The sequence below is a fragment of the Staurois parvus genome, unplaced genomic scaffold (assembly GCF_062004578.1).
Source record: "Staurois parvus isolate SC_StPar_1 unplaced genomic scaffold, SC_StPar_1.0 ptg000282l, whole genome shotgun sequence".
Classification (NCBI taxonomy): Eukaryota; Metazoa; Chordata; class Amphibia; order Anura; family Ranidae; genus Staurois; species Staurois parvus.
In genome coordinates this window covers 2,911,777-2,934,574 of record NW_028318078.1, presented here as the reverse complement: position 1 = coordinate 2,934,574, position 22,798 = coordinate 2,911,777, and the positions used below count along the sequence as shown (strand labels likewise).

General features: G+C 40.3%; 1 protein-coding gene across 1 annotated transcript; it reads left to right on the top strand.

The window, feature by feature from the left end:
* Window positions 1-2,075: 2,075 nt before the first annotated feature.
* Window positions 2,076-20,978, top strand: LOC149458618 (parapinopsin-like). Its single transcript, XM_089681832.1, has 4 exons — window positions 2,076-2,415; window positions 9,227-9,555; window positions 15,218-15,460; window positions 20,847-20,978. Exons 1-4 carry the CDS (start codon window positions 2,076-2,078, stop codon window positions 20,976-20,978), a joined length of 1,044 nt encoding a protein of 347 aa, XP_089537958.1.
* The last annotated feature ends 1,820 nt before the right edge of the window (window positions 20,979-22,798 follow it).

The window sequence follows — 22,798 nt, the reverse complement described above, 5'->3', positions numbered from 1 at the left end:
CAGTTCAGATTCAACCCATCTATGGACAGGCTGATTGTACCCAAGTTGATCCATCAATCAAACTTACATGTCAGATTTATAGCATGCAATTATTGCCAGTGGCCATACCCAATAGCAGAGATCATTGTGTTCTCCTAGCAAGGATAGCTTCCAACTGTCCCTATCCCCCCCCGCCCAACCTCCCCAGGAGAACACAATAGCTCCTTGGGAGGGATTTGCATGATCTATGGCCTGCCTAAATTTCTTAATAGCCCATCCCCCAACCCACTTATACTTAGCATGAATGCACTTTCAACACCTCTCTATTGCACTGTCGCAGCTCTCGCAAACGTCCCGCACTTCCAGGTATGAAGGCGCATGGAGCCTCCTCCCAAGGTGCAGATCTCAGGACATGGTCCTGGGCTAGTCTTTGTAAGTTTACCTTGGACATTGTGACAGAGTGTCATCAACGTAAATGATAAAAACATATTTAGGCTATTAGTTAGGTTCTTTGTTCTGTTTAACATACTGGTACTTTTTTTAAGAATTGTCTCACAGAGTGCAACTTTCATCTGCTATACAGCTTGTGACAACGTCCTTCAATAACAAATGTATCATGCTTTTGACATCAGATCGCAATGATTATGAGATGAATTCAGAATTTTGTTGGAGGTACAGTTGACTTCCTTCTGGTCTGCTTTTGGCTTGCTCAAGCTGCTTTTGCATTCACATAGACTTGTAAGAAGAAAAGCACTTCTTAAAGCAAACAACAGCAACAGTCAACACCAGAGGCAGACTGACCATTTGGAAACTCGGGCACTGCCCGAGTGCCCAGGGTCAGTAGGGGGCCCCATGAGATGTCCCTGGTACCTTTTTCATAGGATTTTTTTAGTTTGGGCAAGGACACAGGGGCCCCATGACCCCCTGTTGCCCGAGGGCCCCATGAGTTGTCAGTCCGCCCCTGGTCAACACTGACTGATATGTGCATCTGACATAATTTGTTCTTGTTCAATACTTTCATTAGTTTTTGCTTGAACACATAAATATAAGCAATCACTTCAAAAAAGCTCCTGCAAGAAGATCAAAAATGCAACAAGAAGTTTGGAAATGCATGGTGACAGATATAACAGTACAAAGAGGCTTGTCAGCTATGTAAACAAAAGTAAAAGTAAGGAATCAAAACTGAAAGTGGTAATAGCCCATGACAACATCATTAAACTGGGGCCAATGGTGGGGCCTTGGACCATATAGAGGAGTGGAACAGGCTGCCATGAAGCATTAGAAGAGCTAAGGCAGGATAAAGGTTGATATGAAAAGTAGAAAAGAAGAGGAGAGTGGTAGGAGAAGAGGGAAATGGGAGAGGTAGCACAAAGTCCCTCTCTAAGCCAATCCAAGATCAAAAAGAAAACGGTCGATACTCCCTGGAAGACAGTAGGAAATCCACAGGTCTGCCATTATTTTTTCATATTCTCTTTTAAGCCCAAATTCATCATGGCCAGTTAATTTCTCCCAAAGAGTGCAATCAAAAAAAGGTAGACTAAGGTGTACACAATTTATAGTAACATCACATTTCTTTTATTTTTTTTGAGGTCTCCTTCAAATAAACATCTAACAGTTGCGCTGTTTTACTTCTCACTGTCATTCCAATATGACAACAATTTGTTGTGCAGCAGAATGCAGAGGCATAGATTGTCACAATAAATTACTGAATGCAGAAATGATTATTCCTAAAAATCTATCAAGATCTGGCCAATAATGACCAGGATATGTTAACTAATAATCCACTCGCACCTTTATTAGACACTCTTGTTTATGTTCATGTACACAGCTAATCCTATAAGGACAGTGGAAAGTCATTCATTCATACAGTCAGGTACAAATCTTGAAAAGTGCAATGTATAATTAAAATTGTAATGAGAAAGTGGAATTATGTAAAATAAATCCGGATCTTGGGATTTACATGTCCAGCATTATGGGCAGTGTGATTTGCTGATACTATCAGTTGGCTCTGCTCTTCTAAAGGAAGCAGTGTTTCTTAAGGGTAGGTGGGTGCACATAGAACTCTTTGAATTTATCTGACCAAGTGCTCAGGAAAAATGGTTCAAGAAGACATCCTACTGCCAATGATGAACTTGAGCACTGGGACAATCCAGCCACCAAAGGTCCTTATGCCAAGAATTGGCTATACAATACTGGCAATTATAATGGCGATATTCTGTACGGCATCCCTCTTCCTCAATATTACAGTGATTTTGGTGACATTTAAGTTTCGGCAGCTAAGGCATCCCATCAATTATTCTTTAGTCAACCTTGCAATTGCTGACCTGGGAGTCACCATATTGGGAGGCCTCTTGACCGTTGAAACCAATGCAGTTGGCTATTTCAACCTCGGTAGAATAGGATGTGTCATAGAAGGGTTTGCTGTAGCTTTTTTTGGTAAGTGTTTTTATTTATTAACATTATTTTATTAATTTATTTATTAACATTAACAGTATTTAATGTGTAAAGGCTAAATGCAACCAAAATTGGCAATTGGTAAATTTAGGTGGGTTGAATTATTCACTGGGTTTTCACCCCTTCTTGGGTTGTCCAACAGCAAAATCTCCTTGCTGGTGTTTTTGTCACTTCTTTGATTCCAAGGCCATCAGAAAGCCAAGCTTTGTAAGTAAAAATCTCTATAAACTTAGGTAGTGTATGCAAATAGTATTTGGACCAACAGAACTTTTAAAGTGTTGTATTACTAAAGAATGCAACATCCCTAAATGGATCCAGAAAAAACTACTTACAGTTTGTGGGGCTTTAAATATCCCTCAAATGAAAAAACTCTCACAATCACATTTAGAATTAAAAACAATCATATTTTTGTTACAAAATCCATATAAAATCTGCCAACCAAGGCTTAAAGTAGGGTATGTTTTTAAGCCATGCTTGGTGGAATTTATATGGATTTTGTAATAAAATAGTGATTGTCTTCAATTCTAAATGTGATTGTGAGAGTTACTATGGGAGGCATATTTAAAGCCCCACAAATTGTTATGTAGCACTACCCTCTTGAAAGCTGCCTGCTTTGGGTCCTCCCTATTTTCCTGCACAGCCAGGCAACATGCATTTTCCACTCTTGCATCCAAATCAGTAAACATAAATTTACTTTACACTAGTCTCACCTAGTGGGCCCTACATTCACCCCTCACTAAAAAAAAGCGGTGATGCCCTCATTAGACGAAAAAAGAAATGGCTCCTGAGCTCAGGAACAAGGGCATCTCTTAAGAAAACATGGAGGGGAAAGGGAACAAACTGGAAAGGGAGTAATATATATACAAATTATATAAATGCCAATAAATAAGCGTAGAAAAATAAATAATTTCTGATGCACTGTACAAACATACGCAAACATTTACAGACTAGCTAACAGATCCCTGTCACTAGCTGAATAAATAAATCACACATAATTATATACATAGGTCTGTAGCAATCATGCATACAGAGATGGACGCGGTTCAACCATTTTGGCTCCAACCTCCAGCTTGGCAAAGGATCATCCATCTTTTACAAACATATCTCTCCTCATTCTCCCCCTCCCTCTCTGAGAGTCACAGTGACATTTGGTCAGTGTGTGTGTGTTGGAAGTGTCACAGGCAGACCAGGGCACAGCAGGAAGCTCCGAGCTATAAACCATCTTTGAGCTGGGTGCCGGGCTGGCTGGGAAGTTGAGCAATCTGGCACCTCGTAAAAAGATAACCCAAGCCTTCCCCTGAGTTCAAAGACATTCCAGAGGAGTAAGGAACTAAATAACACTTTTAAAATCTATTTATCCCCTATGTCTCGTATCTTGGAATATGAGAGACTTACATAAAAACCAGGCATATCTTCAGATTGTTTACGATAACACAAATCGTTTGATAAGTCACACTCCCTGACTGGAATACCTAGGAAAGCAGAAAATTACATCTCTTGAACCCATCAAGTATGTATTTCATATTTCATATCAAACCGTTCCTCAGATGCGTCTGCATATTTATCTACCCGTGGGTGGAATGGTACTTGTGCCTAGGAAAAGTTATGAGCCAAAATATGAGCTAAGAGAGATTTTGGTTCTAATTTGGGTCTCCGCCCAGACAATCCCTCCCCAAATGAGGCATTGGTCCTTGGCTTCAGAGACACACCCCGCTGGGGGACTACAAAATAGGCTGTCAGGCCTAAGAGTAAAAGTTGAAGAATTCTCCCTTTTAACAACAGAACCAACTTGGGAGCCCTTTTGCTCTTGATCTGCTTAACCCAAGGCTGATTGGCAAGTACTTTAACCCTTTAACCTCCTTTCTGTTACTTCTTTGCTGTGCTGCTGTTCTCTGTATGTTTATATATATAGTGGTTACATCTTTTTTCTGTAAATATTTTTATTGCACCCTTTTGACCTTTTAGTAATAAATCTTTCTTTCTGAAAGTGTTAAACTGTTTCTATAGCTTGTTAATGCAACTTACGAATTCCTGCCTCTAAAAGAGCGCTACTGTGTTTTTGTAACCCTCTGTATAACCTATCTGCAGTGACAGTACTCTACAGACGATTATCTCAACCATCATAGTGTTATTGCTGATATTGCTGAGTTTCCTCTTTCTCTGTACAAAAAGGAGGTGGTGGCAGTGGGAAGGGTTAATTGTGTAATTAACCTGACCCAGTAACAATCGCACCCAGGCTGCCGGTACATCGATTTGTGGTCCATTAGCTGGAAAATCGTTGTGCAGGGTGCAGCTGGGCGTGACATTGTTACGCACGTGACATCGCGGTTTCAGATTGGCTAGTCCTTCGGTCACGAGTTTGGTGAGAAGGTCAGGGGTCTGACGCGCGATCGTTACAAGGTCATAGCACATAATTCAGCAGAGGTGCTGCCTACGCAGAAGGAGCCCTCTTCTGAAGCAACAAACTAAAGTTCTTTTTTTTTTTTTGGACCACAAATTGGCCAGGAATAATCATGCAATCCTAACTAAACTACCATAACTATCTACATACAGTGGTATTGCCTAGCAGGGGGTCATGATCCTGCCCACAGAACAGATAAGGCAAATCAGCATGAGTTCTTTAAACCAAAAAAAAGGGGGCATTAAGTAGGAGCCCCTCTGTGCATCAAGTAGCAGAAAAAAGGGGCCCTGAATGGTGCTAGTCCAGCCTAGTCCAAGGGCAAAAAAAGGGAAGGCAGATTGTAGCAAGTATTCCCAAATTTTTTCGGGCCGGAATCCTGCGTCATCCCTTCTAGCAGTATATGCTGGGTCTGGACAGTCTAATATTATCACCGCCAGACCTCCGGACAGCAACTGACTAGCTTCGACTGAGCCGCCCGGCTTTGATAACCGGTACACAGTCCCTGTAAATGGCTCGCCCCAGACTCCATTCCCATGGGATATCCTGAAATTTAACCCAAGCTTCTTGGTTGTGAGAGCCCTGCAAAGACTTGGGAATGTGGATGTAGTCCCAGACTAGTTCAGCTCCCCACTGTAGACTACCGTTGTTTGTAGGGCGCTCTGCAATGGTATGACCATCAGGAGAAAAAGATCTTCGGCATCCAGTGGAGGAAAGGGAGACCAGATGACATGGGAGCATACTGTGCACTGGAGCAGCTCTTCAAGAGTGGAAGCAGACTCTAGTAAAGTAAATAGCAAGGAAGGAGCCTCTAAGTGAAGTATGCAGCAGTGTATTGAGTAGTAAAGGTTAAAAGCACTTACAAGATAGAAGTCAGATAAAAGCTCATCAGCTATAATGCCAGGTAGACACACTAAACCGACCAGCGGTAGTGAATGTGGTGGAACGCACAGACAAGAAGGCCACCGTACTTCAAGGAGAGGCGTGGAACACACACACACCGGAAGTGACATCAAGGGGGCGGTAATGCGTCTCTGAGCATGTGCAGACCCTCCTTACTCAGACCGTGAACCCGTTTGGAGCCACTACTTATAGTATGTAGGAGCAGGAACTGGAGTAATTAACAAAGCGACCAATCAAAATGGGTACATTGAAATGAATGGGACTCAAAATAGTTGCCACAGCGACACCTAGGGGATTGCATTGGCATTACAAAAAACATAAAAAAAGAATATATATACATACATACATACTGTATATATACAAACAGGCTAAGTGAGTACATACGAACATACATATACTGTATATATATACAAAATTTTAACTGACAATAAAATAAAATAAAAATAAGATTAAATAGAAAAAAATTAAAAGTACAGGGGAAAAAAAAGGGGGTGGGACATGGTCTCATAATATAAACACATACACTTACTATTGCAGTATGTGCAATTCGTTACTTGTCAATAATTATCATGATAGAAAGAAGACAAAGACCTGTTGGAAATTGAAATCTGATATTAATGGAATGTAATAAAGGATAATAACACTAATACAGGATCTAACACAAGATAATAATATTCTATTCATCTCTAATACCTCGTTTAGATCTCCTTGGGCTAATACAGGTGAAACTCAAAAAATTAGAATATCGTGCAAAAGTTCATTTATTTCAGTAATGCAACTTAAAAAGGTGAAACTAATATATGAGATAGACTTATTACATGCAAAGCAAGATAGTTCAAGCCGTGATTTGTCATAATTGTGATGATTATGGCTTACAGCTCATGAAAACCCCAAATCTACAATCTCAGAAAATTAGGATATTACATGCAATCAATAAAACAATGATTGTACATAGAACAATATCGGACCTCTGAAAAGTATAAGCATGCATATGTACTCAGTACTTGGTTTTGGCCCCTTTTGCAGCAATTACTTCCTCAATGCAGCCTGCGGGTCTGCTGAGGTGTTATGGAAGACCAGGATGCTTTAATAGCGGCCTTCAGCTCTTCTGCATTGTTCGGTCTCTTGTCTCTCATCTTTCTCCTGGCAATGCCCCATAGATTCTCTATGGGGTTCAGGTCAGGCGAGTTTGCTGGCCAATCAAGCATCAAGTAATCCCATGGTCATTGAACCAGGCTTCAAAAATGAACTACAAATGTGGTAAAGATGTGGTAAACACACATATGTAGTTTTGCTGTGATTTTGCTGCAGATCTGAGTGAAAGCAGCCTTAGCTGTATACAGCAGATTTCTGTGTCTGTGACTCTTTCTGGCTGAATTCCATAGTGATCTGATTTCCTGCTTTCTTCCTTTGCCAGTCCTGAAACTATATCTCCAACGATCCTTTGAACCTCTGTAGCTTCAGAGCAGGGTATGGGAGTCATTTGTACTAATGTGGGTGGGTCTTAGGGTTAACTTGTGACTATATATAGTGTAATTTAAGGTGCAGAGAGAATTAACCACTTCCTGTCACCAGGTCGTTTCTAAACGACTCAAGGTTGAAATGCTTATACCAGAATCATGGTTGAGGCTACAACCATGATTCCAGTATTGTTTTTTTCAGCGTACAATTCCCTACAATGTAAAAGTAAACCAAGCAGCTATAGAGGCGCTGAACTACTTTTACAGGCAGTGCCTCCCCTCCCCCCGGCTCTGCCTTTACAGGGCACTCCCGTCCAATAGGGGAGAAGGATGTGACCAGCTGTATCTGTTTCTCAGTGGTGTGTTTAGGTTTTGTGCTGCCCTAGGCAACACAAAAATTGGACGTCCCCCCTCCCCGGCGGAGAGAGCCTGACACCAACCAACACCAGACCCCCTCCACGTAGAGAGCCTGACAACAACCAAAAACGCCCCCACCCGAGAGAGCCTTCCACTAATACCTGGGCATCCCTGGGAATGACAGTTGGGCTTCTGCATCCACCATCAAGCAGCACGCAGCCTCTCTTGGATCCCACCTGGTCCCCATACCACATATGTCTCTTCTTCTGGGAAGCAGTGCTGCCCCCCTAAAAAATGTCGCCCTCGGCAAATGCCTTGTTTGCCTTGTAGTAAATATGCCCCTGCCGCTTCCTGGGACACAGTAAGAGGAACTGATGTTGTTCTACCCACTGTGTGATGCCAGAAACCAGAAGTGATTTTGCCACTTGCGGTTTCGGTCTCATGTAAACAAGTTGTTGTGAAAGCATCTGATGCTAGGGAGGCCAAAGGAGAGATCTTGGAGCTAATAGACCCAAATCTCTCCAAAGAGAGGACCTGTCACAGTCCATGCTATCACAAGGGATGTTGTTCATCACGTTTAAATAAAATTTTTCAAAAAAATTTAAAGTGCCCTATCCATAGTGCTCATGCTTAAATGTGAACATGCACACGTTGATCGCGCCACACGTGCAAGAGCATACTTTTAGCACAAGATCTACTGTGTAACTCTAAACCGGTAACCTGTAAGGTTTTTAAAGCATTGCCTATGGAGATTTATAGGTATCGTAGTTTGGTGCTGTTCCAAAGGTGTATGAAATTTTAAATTGTGACATGTTAGGTATCTACAGTATTTACTCTGCATGACATCATATTTTATATTATATTGTGTTTTTGTAAATTAAAATTCATTAAAGTATACTGTTTCCAAAAAATTTGCGTTTGAAAAACTGCTGTGCAAATATCATGTGACATAAAAATATGCAGCACCCACAACTTTATTCTCAAGGGCCTCTGCTTAAAAAATATGTCATGTTTGGGGGTTCAAATTAGTTTTCTAGAAATAAATTCTGATTTTACATGTAGGAGAGGAATGTCAGAATTGGCCCAGACTGGAATTAGCTAAAAAAAAAAATAAGGCCTTATATACCCATCAAAATGTGGAGAATGAAGTTCCCATTTTTTTCAATTGCGCTGCACCTAACTGCACAGTGCTGTGACAACATGTGGTTTGGCATGTGTGAAAACACGCTGCAGGTGCCGATGCGTGGGGGTGCCATTAACAATTATTTACAATTAAAATGCAGCACATTTCTCTGTGGATTGGGAAAGTGAGCCATTTCGCTAATAAGTGAACCTATTTTTCAAGGTTTTACATCACATACAAATTTTAGACATGTCAGCTAATGGCTAGTTTTCCCTTGTTCTATAAGACAGGGTGCTAAATAAGCAAAATATTGAAGTGGCTAATTCTGCTAATGGAGAGGCACACTGGAGCATACATTGCAGGGATACTATATATTTCCCATAAGGCACTTAATTCCTGAGGGAAACAGGAAATTAAAAACTAAGGAGGGCGACAGTTTTATTGTGTACTCTTACTTTGATTTTTTTTTATTTATTGTGTTGTTTCATTGCTCTTTGATGTGTTGGCTAGCAGTTAGCAGATGTCATATATACAACATCTGTTTCATTGCAGGAATTGCAGCACTCTGCACTATCGCTGTAATCGCAGTGGACCGCGTGGTTGTGGTGTGTAAACCTATGGGTACCATGACCTTTACCCCCAAGCAGGCCCTAGCTGGAATTGCTGTTTCCTGGATCTGGTCTCTGATTTGGAACACGCCACCTCTCTTTGGCTGGGGTAGTTATCAGCTGGAAGGGGTGGAGACCTCCTGTGCTCCAGACTGGAACAATCCTGACCCCATCAATATGTCTTACATCATCTGCTATTTCTCATTCTGCTTTGCAATCCCATTTGTCACCATCCTGGTCTCTTATGGATATCTCATGTGGACTCTACGTCAGGTAATCTGCTTTCTTTTTTTATTTAGCGAGAATAAAAGGAAAAGGAGAGACAAGACCATCTTAGGGTTTTTTATTTTTTTAAATTAGCTACTGTATATGAATATCTCAGCATTCACACAGCCGTGGCAAATAATAGTCCTGATGTGTATATTTTGTGTGAAATATAATTTTCTATTTTTGATCAACAGCTTTATCTAGTGGCCATGATGAGATATTTTCCTGAAATGCCGCACAAATTCTCAATTGGATTTAGGTCTGCACTTTGACTGGGCCATTCTAACACATAAATATGCTTTGATCTAAACCATTCCATTGTATTTCTGGCTGTATGTTTAGGGTCTTTGTCCTGCTGGAAGGTGAACCTCTGCCCCAGTCTCTTTTGCAGACTCTAACAGGTTTTCTTCTAAGATTGCCCTATATTTGGCTCCATCCATCGTCCTATCAACTCTGACCAGCTTCCCTGTCCCTGCTGAAGAAAAGCATCACCACAACATGATGCTGCCACCACCATGCTTCACGGTGGGGATGGTGTGTTCAGGGTGATGTGCAGTGTTAGTTTTCCACCACCCATAGCGTTTTGCTTTTAGGCCAAAAAGTTCAATTTTGGTTTCATCTGACTAGAGCACCTTCTTCCGTATGTTTGCTGTGTCCCCCACATGGCTTCTCACAAACTGCAAACGGGACTTCTTATCACTTTCTTTCAACAATGGCTTTCTTCTTGCCACTCCTTCATAAAGGCCAGATTTGTGGAGTGCACGACTAATAGTTGTCCTGTGGACAGATTCTCCCACCTGAGCTGTGGCTTTCTGCAGCTCCTCCAGAGTTACGATGGACCGCTTGGCTGCTTCTCTGATTAATGCTCTCCTTGCCACGCCTGTCAGTTCAGGTGGACGGCCATGTCTTGGTAGGTTTGCAGTTGTGTCATACTTTTTCAGATGATGGATTGAACAGTGCTCTGTGAGATGTTCAAAGCTTTGGATATTTTTTTTATAATCTAATCCTGCTTTAAACTTCTCCACAATTTTATCCCTGACCTGTCTCGTGTGTTCCTTGGCCTTCATGATGCTGTTTGTTCACTAATGTTCTCTAACAAACCTCTGAGGGATTTACAGAACAGCTGTATTTATACTGAGATTACATTAAACACAGGTGGACTCTATTTACAAATTAGGTGACTTCTGAAGACAATTGGTTCCAATAGATTTTAGATAGGGGTATCAGAGTAAAGGGGGCTGAATAAAATGCACACCACACCTTTCAGATATTTTTGAAAAAGTTTGAAAACCATTTATCGTTTCCCTTCAACTTCACAATTATGTGCCACTTTGTGCTGGTCTATCAAATAAAATCCCAATAAAATACATTTACATTTTTGGTTGTAACATGACAAAATGTGGAAAATTTCAAGGGGTATAAATACTTTTTCAAGGCACTGTATAACCACTACTGCCTTGAAAGGGGAACCACTCCTGCCTTGAAAGTGTGTTGCAAAATATTGTTTGTTTGTTTTTGGGATGAAATAAATAAAAACTTTATTTTTCATATACAGAAATAAGCAAGAGAAATGTATAATTTGGCCTTGTTTTATGATTCCATCCACCGTATCACTTCACCACCTTATGGACAGATATCGAAAAGGTCCATCATGTGTTTGGTAAAACTTTGTTACATTTTATAAACTTTAATACCAAACACCCCTGAGAATTATCCCTAAGGAAGCTCCCCTACCCAACAGCCCTGGACCTAGCAATTGGCCATTAAGACCACCAGCACTGCATTATAATACCCAGAAGCACCAGGTGTTTGTGGGGACTGTGAGGACTGATCCAACAATGAGGTAACAGCAACAGCTGTCATTTTCTTTTTTTTTTCTCTGTGTTACTCCTTACAGGTTTTGTTAAATATGCAAAGAGTAATGCCCTCTAGCTAGATAGGCTTTGTTGTTTTGTAGTCAGAGGCTGCTTAGCAGCCTGGAATGAGTCAGCCTCGGAGTGAGAAAGGAGTTCACCTCAGAGGAGGGGAGGAGGCCCAGATCTGCATATTTGAGGAATCTTGGCCAATCCCCAGGCAGGAGGCTGGGCGTGGTGACCTAAAACAACCCTTAAATTGGGCAGAGCCTGTGCAGCAACGGAGATGGTCTGAGAGGAAGGCTGGAGTGTGAAGCCTGGGAGGAGGTCTCAGGGAGGGGAGCCTACCTACAGGCTGGTTGCTGGACAGAAGGATCTCCACTACCCAAAGTCTCCTAGGGAAGACATCCTGAGCAGCAGGTTAGGAGCCAGCCCAGCAAAAGGCCTGAAAGCAGCTACCAATCCACCACACCAACAGGACAGGCAATGTGAGTACTCCTATACCCCCTGGGCCAGATAAAGGGAGAAGGCGGTCACTAGTTTTTATCCAGGACTACTTAATTGCTAGAACTTGGAATCCTTACCTAGGGATACCCTCAGTGAAAAGTCGAGTGAAAAGAAAGGATATATCTGGGGTCTGAGGAGGTACACCAAGGAGACTTTAAAACTCATTAAATAGACAGTGCCATATTTTTTGGATCCACATCTTTTTGTACAGTCTACAGGTTGCTAAAAAGTTGTCCTCGAGTTTGCAGTTCCTTAGGCATCCCCCGGCCGTGCAGAGCTTGGGGGGACCCAAAATAAATCTAGCAGCCCTCAAGAGGGTAGTGCTACACAAGATTTAAAGAAAAGATGCTCACAAAGCAGAATTGCATTGATTTTATGAAACTTAGAGCAAAGAAAATTAGGAAAGAACTTCAAAATAAATACCTTAGCAAATTACATTTAAATATACAACAGTAGGAACCAAATTGCAATGAAATGAAATGAAATGTCACAGCTTAACATTTAGCCATAAAATGAACATTAATCCATGTCACTTTAAGAAATGTAAATGAATGGACTCTGGTGTTATGAAAACACTTAGCCAGTGCCAGGGGCTTGCTACCAGGGTTGCACTTGTTCAAACGGATTCTTTTTAAATGTTCCCTGAGGTGACACATAACTGTGCACTGCCTAAGAAGTTCTTCTAATCTAATCCAATCAGTCAGCTTTATTAGAGGAAACTCTCTTTGAATTAATGGCTACTGAGAGCTGATAATTACCCAGAGACCATTAAAATGTAGCTAGAACTGAGAGTAGGTAAAATGTTCTATGGTGTGAAAAGCAATTAATTTATATTAATATTTATTTTTACTTTAATTCTCTGGATCATTAAGTTTTTCATCATATAGTTATTTTTGGAGTTTTGATTGTATAGAATTTGAAGGTGATTTTTATCATTCTAACTTTTAATATGATGTCCTAAAGAGTTAAGCTGGCCATACGCTTATAGCCTGCAGGCTGTACGAAAATATACAGTGCAGATGAACAAATCTACCAATGTGCTTATAATGTTTTGACTGCTGACCCCACAAAATACCCTTAAATGACCCCTAAAATGACCCCTAAATAGTATTTGATTGGGTGCAGCCACATATCTTCTTATTATTATTGTACAGCATATATATAATGCCATCAGTTTGCACAGCTTTTTTCAATATAGGGAGACAGTACAACTACAATATAATACAATCAGATTAGGAGGTCCCTGCTCATGAGAGCTTACAATTGAATAAAGAGGGGCTCAAAAGGTGACAACTGTGCAGGATGACCTGATAAAAGAATTCAAAGTTCAGTTGTTAGCTAAAGGCGGGATAGGCTTCCTTGAAGAGATGAGTTTTCAGGAATCTTGTAAATGAGGACAGAGTAGGAAATAACCAATCAGATTGGGGTAGGGAATTTCAAAGGATGGGAGAGGTTCTTGAAAAGTCCTGTAGATGAGCATGGGAAGAAGCGACAATGGAGCTAGAGAACAGGAGCAAAGAGGACAGTTTGGGTGATACTGTATATTGATACAAGATTGGTGATGTAGCTTTGGGCAGAATTGGGAACTGCTTTTATGTTGTTAGTATTTTGAATTTTATTAATTTGGCAATTGGAAACCAGTGGAAGCATTGGCAGAAAGAGTCAGCGGATACTGAGCAGTTGGGTGAGGTAGATGATACTTATAGCAACATTTATGATAAGAAGTGGATAGCTTCTGTAGAGGTAGGCCTATAACAAGGGACTTGCAATAGTCAAGGCAAGAGCTAACAAGGAAGTGAATGCGTAGTTTGGAGGTTTCATTGGTTAGAAAGAGGCATATTTTAGAGATGTTACAGAGACATCCTTAGAGTGTATGGTCAGCTTTAGTCTACCTTGTTATGTTATATGAGAAGCCTGGTCATCCTTTGACTTCTAATACGTCTTTGATACTCCAGCAGTGTGATTTTCCTACCATGATTTATGACTAGGGATGAGGTTTAGACTAATTCACCACTACATGTTGTTCGAGACAAATCCTGCATGTTTGAGGTTTGCAGTCCAGGGAATTAATAGAGGAATTTGGCATACTGAATTCTTTGCAAATATTATGCACTGCCTTGCCTTTAAACTTAAGTCAGCTGGCTTAGCAGGGCCAATAATGGCAGTTTCTGTACTATAAAAGGATGGGTTCCCAGCAAGCAATTGTCAGTCTGTGTTGGAGTAGTTTCAGTGGAGCTGGGAGTCTGTATGGAGAGTTATCTGCTAGACAGTCTCTATGTGACCATATTGGGCCTGCTAAGTTACTGTGGACTGCAGTGTGGTGGGTTACAAATGCTTGTGTACCATCCCCCCTAATCCCTCACCCTGTGTGGTTTTCAGAGACCCAACAGTAATTTTTTAGGACTACTTTGCTGGGTGTGTCAGCAACAACTGTGGTTACTGTTTAGCTGATGGGCCCTAGTTGCTGTCTATTTCTAGTTAGTAGCAGTTAGTAGTAGTTATATTTTTTCCAGCTTAACTATTTTTTTTTATTTTCTGCTGGGTTAAATTGGGTTGAGGCTCAATGTTTTAGAGTTTGCTTTTTTAAGGGGATGTATTTTATTTTATTTGGCTACAGCCTTTTTATTTGGGGGTCCACAGTGTACTGAATTTTAACCAGTCTATGTCCAGCTTAAGATATCCAGATGCTATCAAGCAGCTTGTAACAGCTGTTGGAGTTGGTTGTATTAGGAAATCCTGTATTCTTTGTAAGAGAAGTACTGAGTGTAACAAAAACAGTTAAATGTGATGCAACTTGCTATCCATGAAGAATGGAAATATCCATTTTGCAGGAGCTGTCCTTTAAAAACGGTAGTTCCTATGCAGCAGGTTGGTATACAGGCTTACTTCTCCTGAATCAAAAATGCCAGTCAACACTAAAGGCCACCACACATGACCTGATATTCTCTTGTCAAGCTTGTGGGTTGAATGAGAGAAAATCACTTGATTTCTGTTGCCAGCTATAGTATTCAGCCATGGCACCTGGAAAATTGTCGGTGGAACAGTGGATATGTCCTATCAGATGCAGTCTCTGTTCCCCAGATAATTTGCCACCAAGCTCAGTTTAAATTTTTTAATTCTTGTCAAGCTGGGTGGTTATTGCAGGTCCACCCGTGGGTGAAATTTTAACTGATTCAGCAGGAATTGGCAAAAATTCAAGCAATTTATGATGGCCTTAACATATCTCACAATAAAAACCACATATTACATATTTTCTAAATATGCGTTAATTCACAAAATAAATTATCTTTCTCTTTGCCTCTTCCTAGGTAGCCAAACTTGGTGTGGCAGAAGGAGGAACTACCAGCAAAGCTGAGGTCCAGGTCTCCCGCATGGTCCTAGTGATGATATTGGCTTTTCTTATTTGTTGGCTCCCATATGCGGCTTTTGCAATGATGGTTGTGGCAAATCCTGGCATGTATATCAATCCAGTAATAGCCACTGTGCCAATGTACCTGACTAAAACCAGCACTGTCTATAATCCTATTATCTACATATTTATGAACAGGCAGGTAAGACTATAAAGCATGAACAAGTAAAATGATGGCATATATGGACAAGCAGCCAAAAGAAATGACTCAACAAAAATGTATTGTTGCCATTATAAAGACTATTAGCTATATTATAAGCCTAGAGTTCTAGGAGTCTAATTCATGTCTTACCAAAGCAAGGTAACTTGTTAAACTGGATCTAGACCCAGGCAAGTGAGATCTTCAATTGTTAAACAAAACAGCTGTAAATAGAATAATACTTATAGTAAGCATTTTGCAGCTGCTCTTTTGTCCAGCCACTTCTTCATCTAGTGCACCATCAGTGTAATCCAGTAATCAGATGCAGGACATGACCTGTAAATCGGCTTTCTCTCCTCTCATGTAGGGGTGACAGTATGGGCTAGACGGCTTTTGATTGTTCAGCAGCATCATAGCAGTGCTGACCAATAAAACGCAATCTAGCCCGTACTGTCATCCCTGCAGGGAGAGTAGAGAAAGCCGATTTACAGGTCTGGGGATTTGAAATCCCCACTGCTTTTTCTCCTCTTCTTGCAGTAATGACAGTATGGGCTAGATGGCTTCTGATTGGCCAGCACCATGGCGGTGCTGATCTCTCAGTGTTGTCCTCACACGGAGAGGAGAGAACGCCACAGGGATTTCAAATCCACAGCTTTTCCCTTTGTGACAGTGTGGGATCAGTGCAGGAAGGTTTCCCGCACTGCTCCTGTGTGAACTTGAGCTGGGTTCACACAGGAGTAGTGGGGAAACCGTATGCAAGTTGGACAGGAGTCAAATTCCTGTTCAAGTTGCGTGCTATTCTTTGCGGTGCAATTTGCATCCATACATTTTGTATTGACACAAATCATAGCGCAAAATATCGATTTCAGATATCAGGAGCATTTTCATGAGCATGAGTATTTGTGAAAATACTTGGTATCGGTGCATCCCTAGTTCTATTGCACCTTGACAGTAGGGACTCCCATCTGCCAAAATACACAGATCAGCACTTTACACTTGATGCAGGCATTAGCTACAAGGGCTGATGGAATGCTGGTTTTATAGCATGAACGCTCGACAGAAGCTGGTGTTAGACCTGATTCAACTGAACAGACAGCAGTACACACATAACGAAAGTCGACCAGTTACTGGCAAACTGGATGATTTTTGGTATGTGTATAAACCTGCTTAAGTCTATACAATTTCAGAAAGGGGATCTTACCTGTAAAGATACAGGCCTATCCTCTGCACCAGGGAAGCTAATTTAAGCTGGCCACACAAGGCTCAAATCTTAGTCCATTCTTGCTAAATTGTCCAAAATTCAAGCCACAGGTAGCCCTGTTAGTGCTAGCCTGCTGGACAAACTTTGATTGAAAAACCAAAAGGAGACAAGTGGAAAACTGTAAGCCAAACAGTGATTGCATCCTATTAGATGCAGTTATTGCACAGGTATGCAAGCAGCTGCGGGTGTCATGGCTGCTTGAATACAATAGCCAGCAGCAGGGACTCCTCCATTTACACTATTCAGCATGAATGAACTATTCTCTCATTAAGCCAGCAGAAATGTATCTACAGTGAAGGAAATACGTATTTAATCCCCTGCTGATTTTGAATGTTTGCCCACTCACAAAGAAATGGTCAGTCTAAAAATTGAATGATAGGTGTATTGTAACACTGAGAGACAGTATAGCAACACAAAAATTCAAAAGAAATGCATGGCTAACAAATTATGCACTGATTTGCATGTTCATGAGGGAAATAAGTATTTGATCCCCTATCATTCAGCAGGATTTCTGGCTAAGAGGTGTGTTTCATACAGGTAACAAGCTGAGATTAGAAGCAGTCTCTTATGCAGGCCATAGACCGGTCGTTTATCAGCCGAATTTTCATCCGCACGAAAAATTGGCCGATATTCACGCCATTAGTGGGGCCAGCCCGTAGGCCGTTTTTCGCGGATCTTCTCATTTATCTTGCTGGAAAATCCACGAAAAACGCCCGTTTTTTGTGGACATTGGTGGCAGCATCGGCAACCGATTTTTTGTTCATCGGCCGACAATTCGGCCAATAAACGGCCCGTTTATGGCCTGCATTAAAGGGAGTGCTGCTAATCTCATTGTGTTACCTATTTAAAAGACACCTGTCCACAGGAGCAATAAAACAATCAGATTCCAAACTCTCCACCATGGCAAAGACCAAAGAGCTGTCCAAGGATGTCAGGGACAAGATAGTAGACCTACACAAGGCTGCTATTCTGTCTCCCAGTGTTACAATACACCTGCCATTCGATTTTTAGACTGATCATTTCTTTGTGAGTGGGCAAATATTCAAAATCAGCAGGGGATCAAATACTTATTTCCTTCACTGTATGTATGGCTAGACGTAAGCCTTGCACACATGATAAGAATATTGGAAAACATTTTTTTTTTTTTGCATGCTAGTCTCAAAAATGAAGAGGCTACAAAAGTTAAAAAAATTCTCGTATGACAGAATACAACTTCAGAAGTGATGTAATGTATTGTAATATATTGTAATGTATTCTTTCATTTCTGAGCATGCATGGTCTCGGTCACTCAATTTTCACAGACAAATACTGTGATGATTAAAAGAAAATAGTTCTCGTATCATATGAGAAAAAGTTTCATGCTCGTCCCTTCGGATAATTTTGTGTCATGCTCTCGAAAGCTGTGTACTAATGATCATATTATCAGACGATAACACTGAAAGCTGTATTTTTCATACAATTTTCTCATTGTGTGTGCTAGGCTTTAGCGATATTCTGAGCATTAATACGTGAAGTGATGAAACCTCTTACCGGTAAAGGGATTAGCAAGACAAGCTTTGGAGCAAAAATTAAGATCTTGATGGGAGAGCAACGCAATGGAATTTTGGAGATATTTTTATTCAACTTCAGATCTCTATTTTTTAGATAAAAAAGCCTACACTGTACACACATGACAATTTAATTAAGTGAGCAATGAGTTACATTGTAACATTGCAAAATATAAAGTGTAGGTACCTAATAGACTAGTGTTGAGTCAGTATAAATGACAAAATATTTGTTCAGTTATAAATGGGAAATCTTAGATTATTATTATTATTATACATAATTTATATAGTACCAACAGTTTGCACAGCACTTTAAAATCCAATGAGAGACAGTACAATTACAATACAATAAAATACAAGAGGGTTAAGATTCTTAGGGAAGAAGAATTGTAGCCTCAGGGTATTATGGGTTGAATGGTGTTAAAAATTAGTATCCATGGGTACCAGATTTGACAGACAATTCAAAATAAGAGTTACCTTCTCATTAATCATTTTAACGTTGACCATGGCTGTATTTTAAAACAGTTGTAGCTGTTTGATAGGAATGTTCCATAAGCTGCTGATAGTGTGAAATTATTTTCCATGTCTTGGAAAGATTAGAGTATTGATTTTTTTGTGGACTAACGATTCAGTCCATGTACATATGGACAGGTGGGATGAGATGCTGCAAAACAAGCTCATGATAAACGAATGTGGTCATTGCATATAGGAAGGGAGAAGAACTTCAGATGTTGACAATGAACAATGTTTTCATCCTGTCCAATAATTTCCTCAGTGTTGTCTGCAAGAAAGTTGTGGAAAGAGGTAATGGAGATGAAATAGCACACCAATACTGCTGCTGTTTTTTCCATGTACAATGTGTACAATAAACATGGGAAAATTATTTCACATGTGAAATAGAAGTGTGCTATTTAAAATCCTTGAAATTGTTATTAATTGGAGGAAACAGTGACTGCACAAAATAATGAAAGAGTATGACCTCACTCTCTTTTTTTCCTATGACCCAAAAAGTTGGTCTATGTTCACCCAAATTGTCTCAACAAGTTTGCTTTAAACACCCCCCCCCCCCCCAACCCCAGCATACCGACCACTAAGAACTAGGAACTGACCACTTCTTTTTCCTGCAGTTCCACTGCCAAGAGCTAAAGGTAATACCCAGGGATTGCTGGGTTGCCATCCATCAGTAAATTCATGGACAATTTGTAAAATCTGTGATTTTTACATCTGTCCAGGATGGTCCATTAAGGACATGCAGTCTACATGTCCGTAATGGACATTCACAGACAAATGTAAAAATTATGGATTTTACAAACTGTCCATGACTTTACTGATGGTTGGCAACACCATTCCGGCCATGGAGGACCATGTGACTCATCTCATGAGACAGCACTGGTCTTATAAGCATATGGGAAGTCCATAATTCTGTTCAAGCTTTGACTCCACCAATTTACAATTTACCAGTGGCTGAACCAAGCAGTTGTGATTGAGGGTTTTGAAAGAAAATAAAATATATGCTGAAGTAAAGGACTAAATTAAACTGAACCAGCTGCTTTACTCTGTGTGGGCAAAGCAATGGTTCACCTTAAGTAGGTTCTTCGCTTTACTTTAGGTCTAGAGCACTGTTTGGAAATAAGAAATTGGTAATTATAATAGGTACAGTAAGCACAGCAATGCAAGGGCGATGGCTTCTATCTATGTACTGCGCTGTGAAAAAGTATTTGCCCCCTTCCTGGTTTATTTTTTAATTGACACATTTAAATGATTCAGATCATCTTACAAATTTTAATATTACAGAAAGATAACCAGAGTAAATACAAAATTCAGTTTTTAAATGATGATTTAATTTATTAAATGAAAAAAGACTCTTTCTTATTGTTGCATCATGAACACTGACCTTAACCAAGGCAAGTGAGACCTGCGGTTCTTTAAATGTTGTTCTGAGTTCTTTTTTGACCTCCTGACTGACCTTTTCCAGACTGAGACATGTCAATTACTTTGTTTCTCATCTGTTCTTGAATTCTCGTGGCATGATGTGTTTCTCTTTGAGCTCTTTTTACATGCTTCACTTTGTCAGACAACTTCTATTTAAGTGATTTCTTGATTCAACAGGTCTGGTAGTAATCAAGCTTGGGTATGGCAAGTGAAATTAAACTCAGCTTTCCATAAAATGTGGTTAATCACAGTTCATTCATGATTTAGTTAGGGGAGGAGACCAATTACTTTTTCATATAGGACCAGGAAGATTTAGGCTTTTTTCCCTTAATAAATTAAATCATCATTTAAAAACTGCATTTTGTTTTTAATGGGTTATATTTGTGACAAATATGCAAAAAAAAACCACAGGAAGGGGGCAAATACTTTTCCACAGCACAGTATGTGTGTCTGGTTTGGGGAGCAAAACTAAAGATATGCTTAGGGTGGTCTGGACATTACTCCTGACTCAGGATCTGTGCTTAAATATATTTACTTACCTATCCAGAGCCATACCCAGAAGACAGTGAAGGGACAGGAAGTGAGATTGGTACCTTCTTCTATGTGGGGTCTTAAATATGAGTTACATCTCTTGTTATTTTTATTTATGCAGTTCCAGGAATGTGTGATCCCTTTCCTGTGCTGTGGAAGGAATCCATGGGCTGAAAAATCAGTGTCTTCAGCAGAGACAGTGACCACAAATTTAGCCAGATCTACTTCACGTGGCCAAGTGGCCCCTGCATGAGTTATTGTTGCATGTATGTCCCTGTGCATCATCATCTTCCTTCCTTTTAAATGTATTTCTTATGGGCATATATAGAGCAAAGGAAAAAGTATCCATAGTTTTTATTACTGTTCCAAAAATGTATGTATTTATAGACGGAGACAGGAAAAGTCCTCAAGCACCCGAGGCATGGCTGCAAAAACACTCCCCCCCCCCCCCCAACTTCCACCCCTCCTACAAACATAAACTTGTCTCCTAAAAAACACATATTTGAAATGCTTACATACAAACTTTAAACAATATTACAAATTATTTTTTTAAAGCTGTTTTTTTATTTACACACTCCAGCAATCTATGAATGGAATCTACAATTGTAGCGTTTATAAATTATTAATAAATTAATGAAGGATTCCAGCTGTCAAAATGATAGCTCAGTCCTGCAGATTGCACAGAGAGAACATGTCACTCCTTATATAATTTCTGGACTTCTGTGACAGCCAGGTGTTGCAGTCTGTTTATTTTAAGGACACAGAGCTTTTCATACAGAAGGGGTGGCTGTCACTGGTTACTCAAGGTGAGCCACAATCTCCCAAGACAATCTCTACAAGACACAGCTCAGACAGCTCAGCCCTATACAGTCTATACAGTGTAGGACACAGCTGGATGATGCAGAGACATGGGAGGCTTCTGACCCAGCTGCACATCCACAGCAGCACAGCACCCAAGGCAGGTGCCTCTTCTACCTCTGCATCGGACCTCCCCTGCCTTTGGCTATGTTGTCTTGACTGTAACATTGTTTACCTAAGTCTTTAGGCACACCGATGTCCATCACAAGACATTCAGATCCATGACATCATGACCCACTTCCCCCTGCATGTCAAATTTTAAAGCGGAGTTCCACCAAAAAGGGGAAGTTCTGCTTTAACCACTTCAAGTCTGGACACTTTTACCCCCTTCTTGTCCAGGCCAATTTTCAGCTTTCAGTGCTATCACACTTTGAATAACAATTGCATGCAACACTGTACCCATATGAATTGTTTAGCTTTTTTTTGAGACAGATAAAGCTTTATTTTGGTGGTATTTATTCACCACTGGGAATTTTTTTTTTTTTTTTGCTATGTAAATGAAAAAGTGTTTTTCTTATAAAAGTTTGCAAATAAATAATATTTCATCATAAATCTTGGCCAAAATGTATTCCGATATCTTTTTAGTAAAAAAAAATAAAATAACCCAAATTAGTTTATAACCAAAAATTATAATTCTTAAACTTTTTTTTTACATTTTTATTTTTTTTTTAATATTATTATTTATTTTATTTTTTTTTTATATACTGTCACCCTAGCAGTACAGTGTCTACTGCAGTACTACTTGTGGGGGGTGATGAAGATTTTTTTTTTTTCTTACACTGATTGCTTTTACACCTATAAAGGCTGTAAAAGCAATCATTTCTCCTTCTCTCTGACTGCATTTTTAAAGCCATTGAGAACTACTGTGTGAGCTGGTCACAACTTGTCACATGGTACAATGCTGTTGTGAATAGCCTTGTACCATGTGACCTCTGTGATCATTCACAGATTTCACACGTAGTAAGCAATGATGTCAGAAGTGACATCTTGCTTACTACTCTGCATGTGATCACTGATTGGCCAATCATTGATCACTTGAACGGGACCTCGCACAGAGGTCCAGTACGGTGATTGGTGTTCCACTGTGTCCGGAGGACACAGCGGGCACCGGATTGCGGTGCTGCGCACTCCCATGGAGCGTGCACAAGCAGGGGGCGGGGAGTCCGTTTATCAACGGCCACCTGACCCTGCACTGCCACCGTCCGGCCGTTTATA

Excerpts from the sequence above, each read along its gene's own strand:
- LOC149458618 (XM_089681832.1), top strand. The coding sequence starts at position 2,076 with ATGGTTCAAGAAGACATCCTACTGCCAATGATGAACTTGAGCACTGGG. Across the intron at positions 2,416-9,226 it reads GTTTGCTGTAGCTTTTTTTG|GAATTGCAGCACTCTGCACT; the intron begins GTAAGTGTTTTT and ends GTTTCATTGCAG. Across the intron at positions 15,461-20,846 it reads ACATATTTATGAACAGGCAG|TTCCAGGAATGTGTGATCCC; the intron begins GTAAGACTATAA and ends TTATTTATGCAG.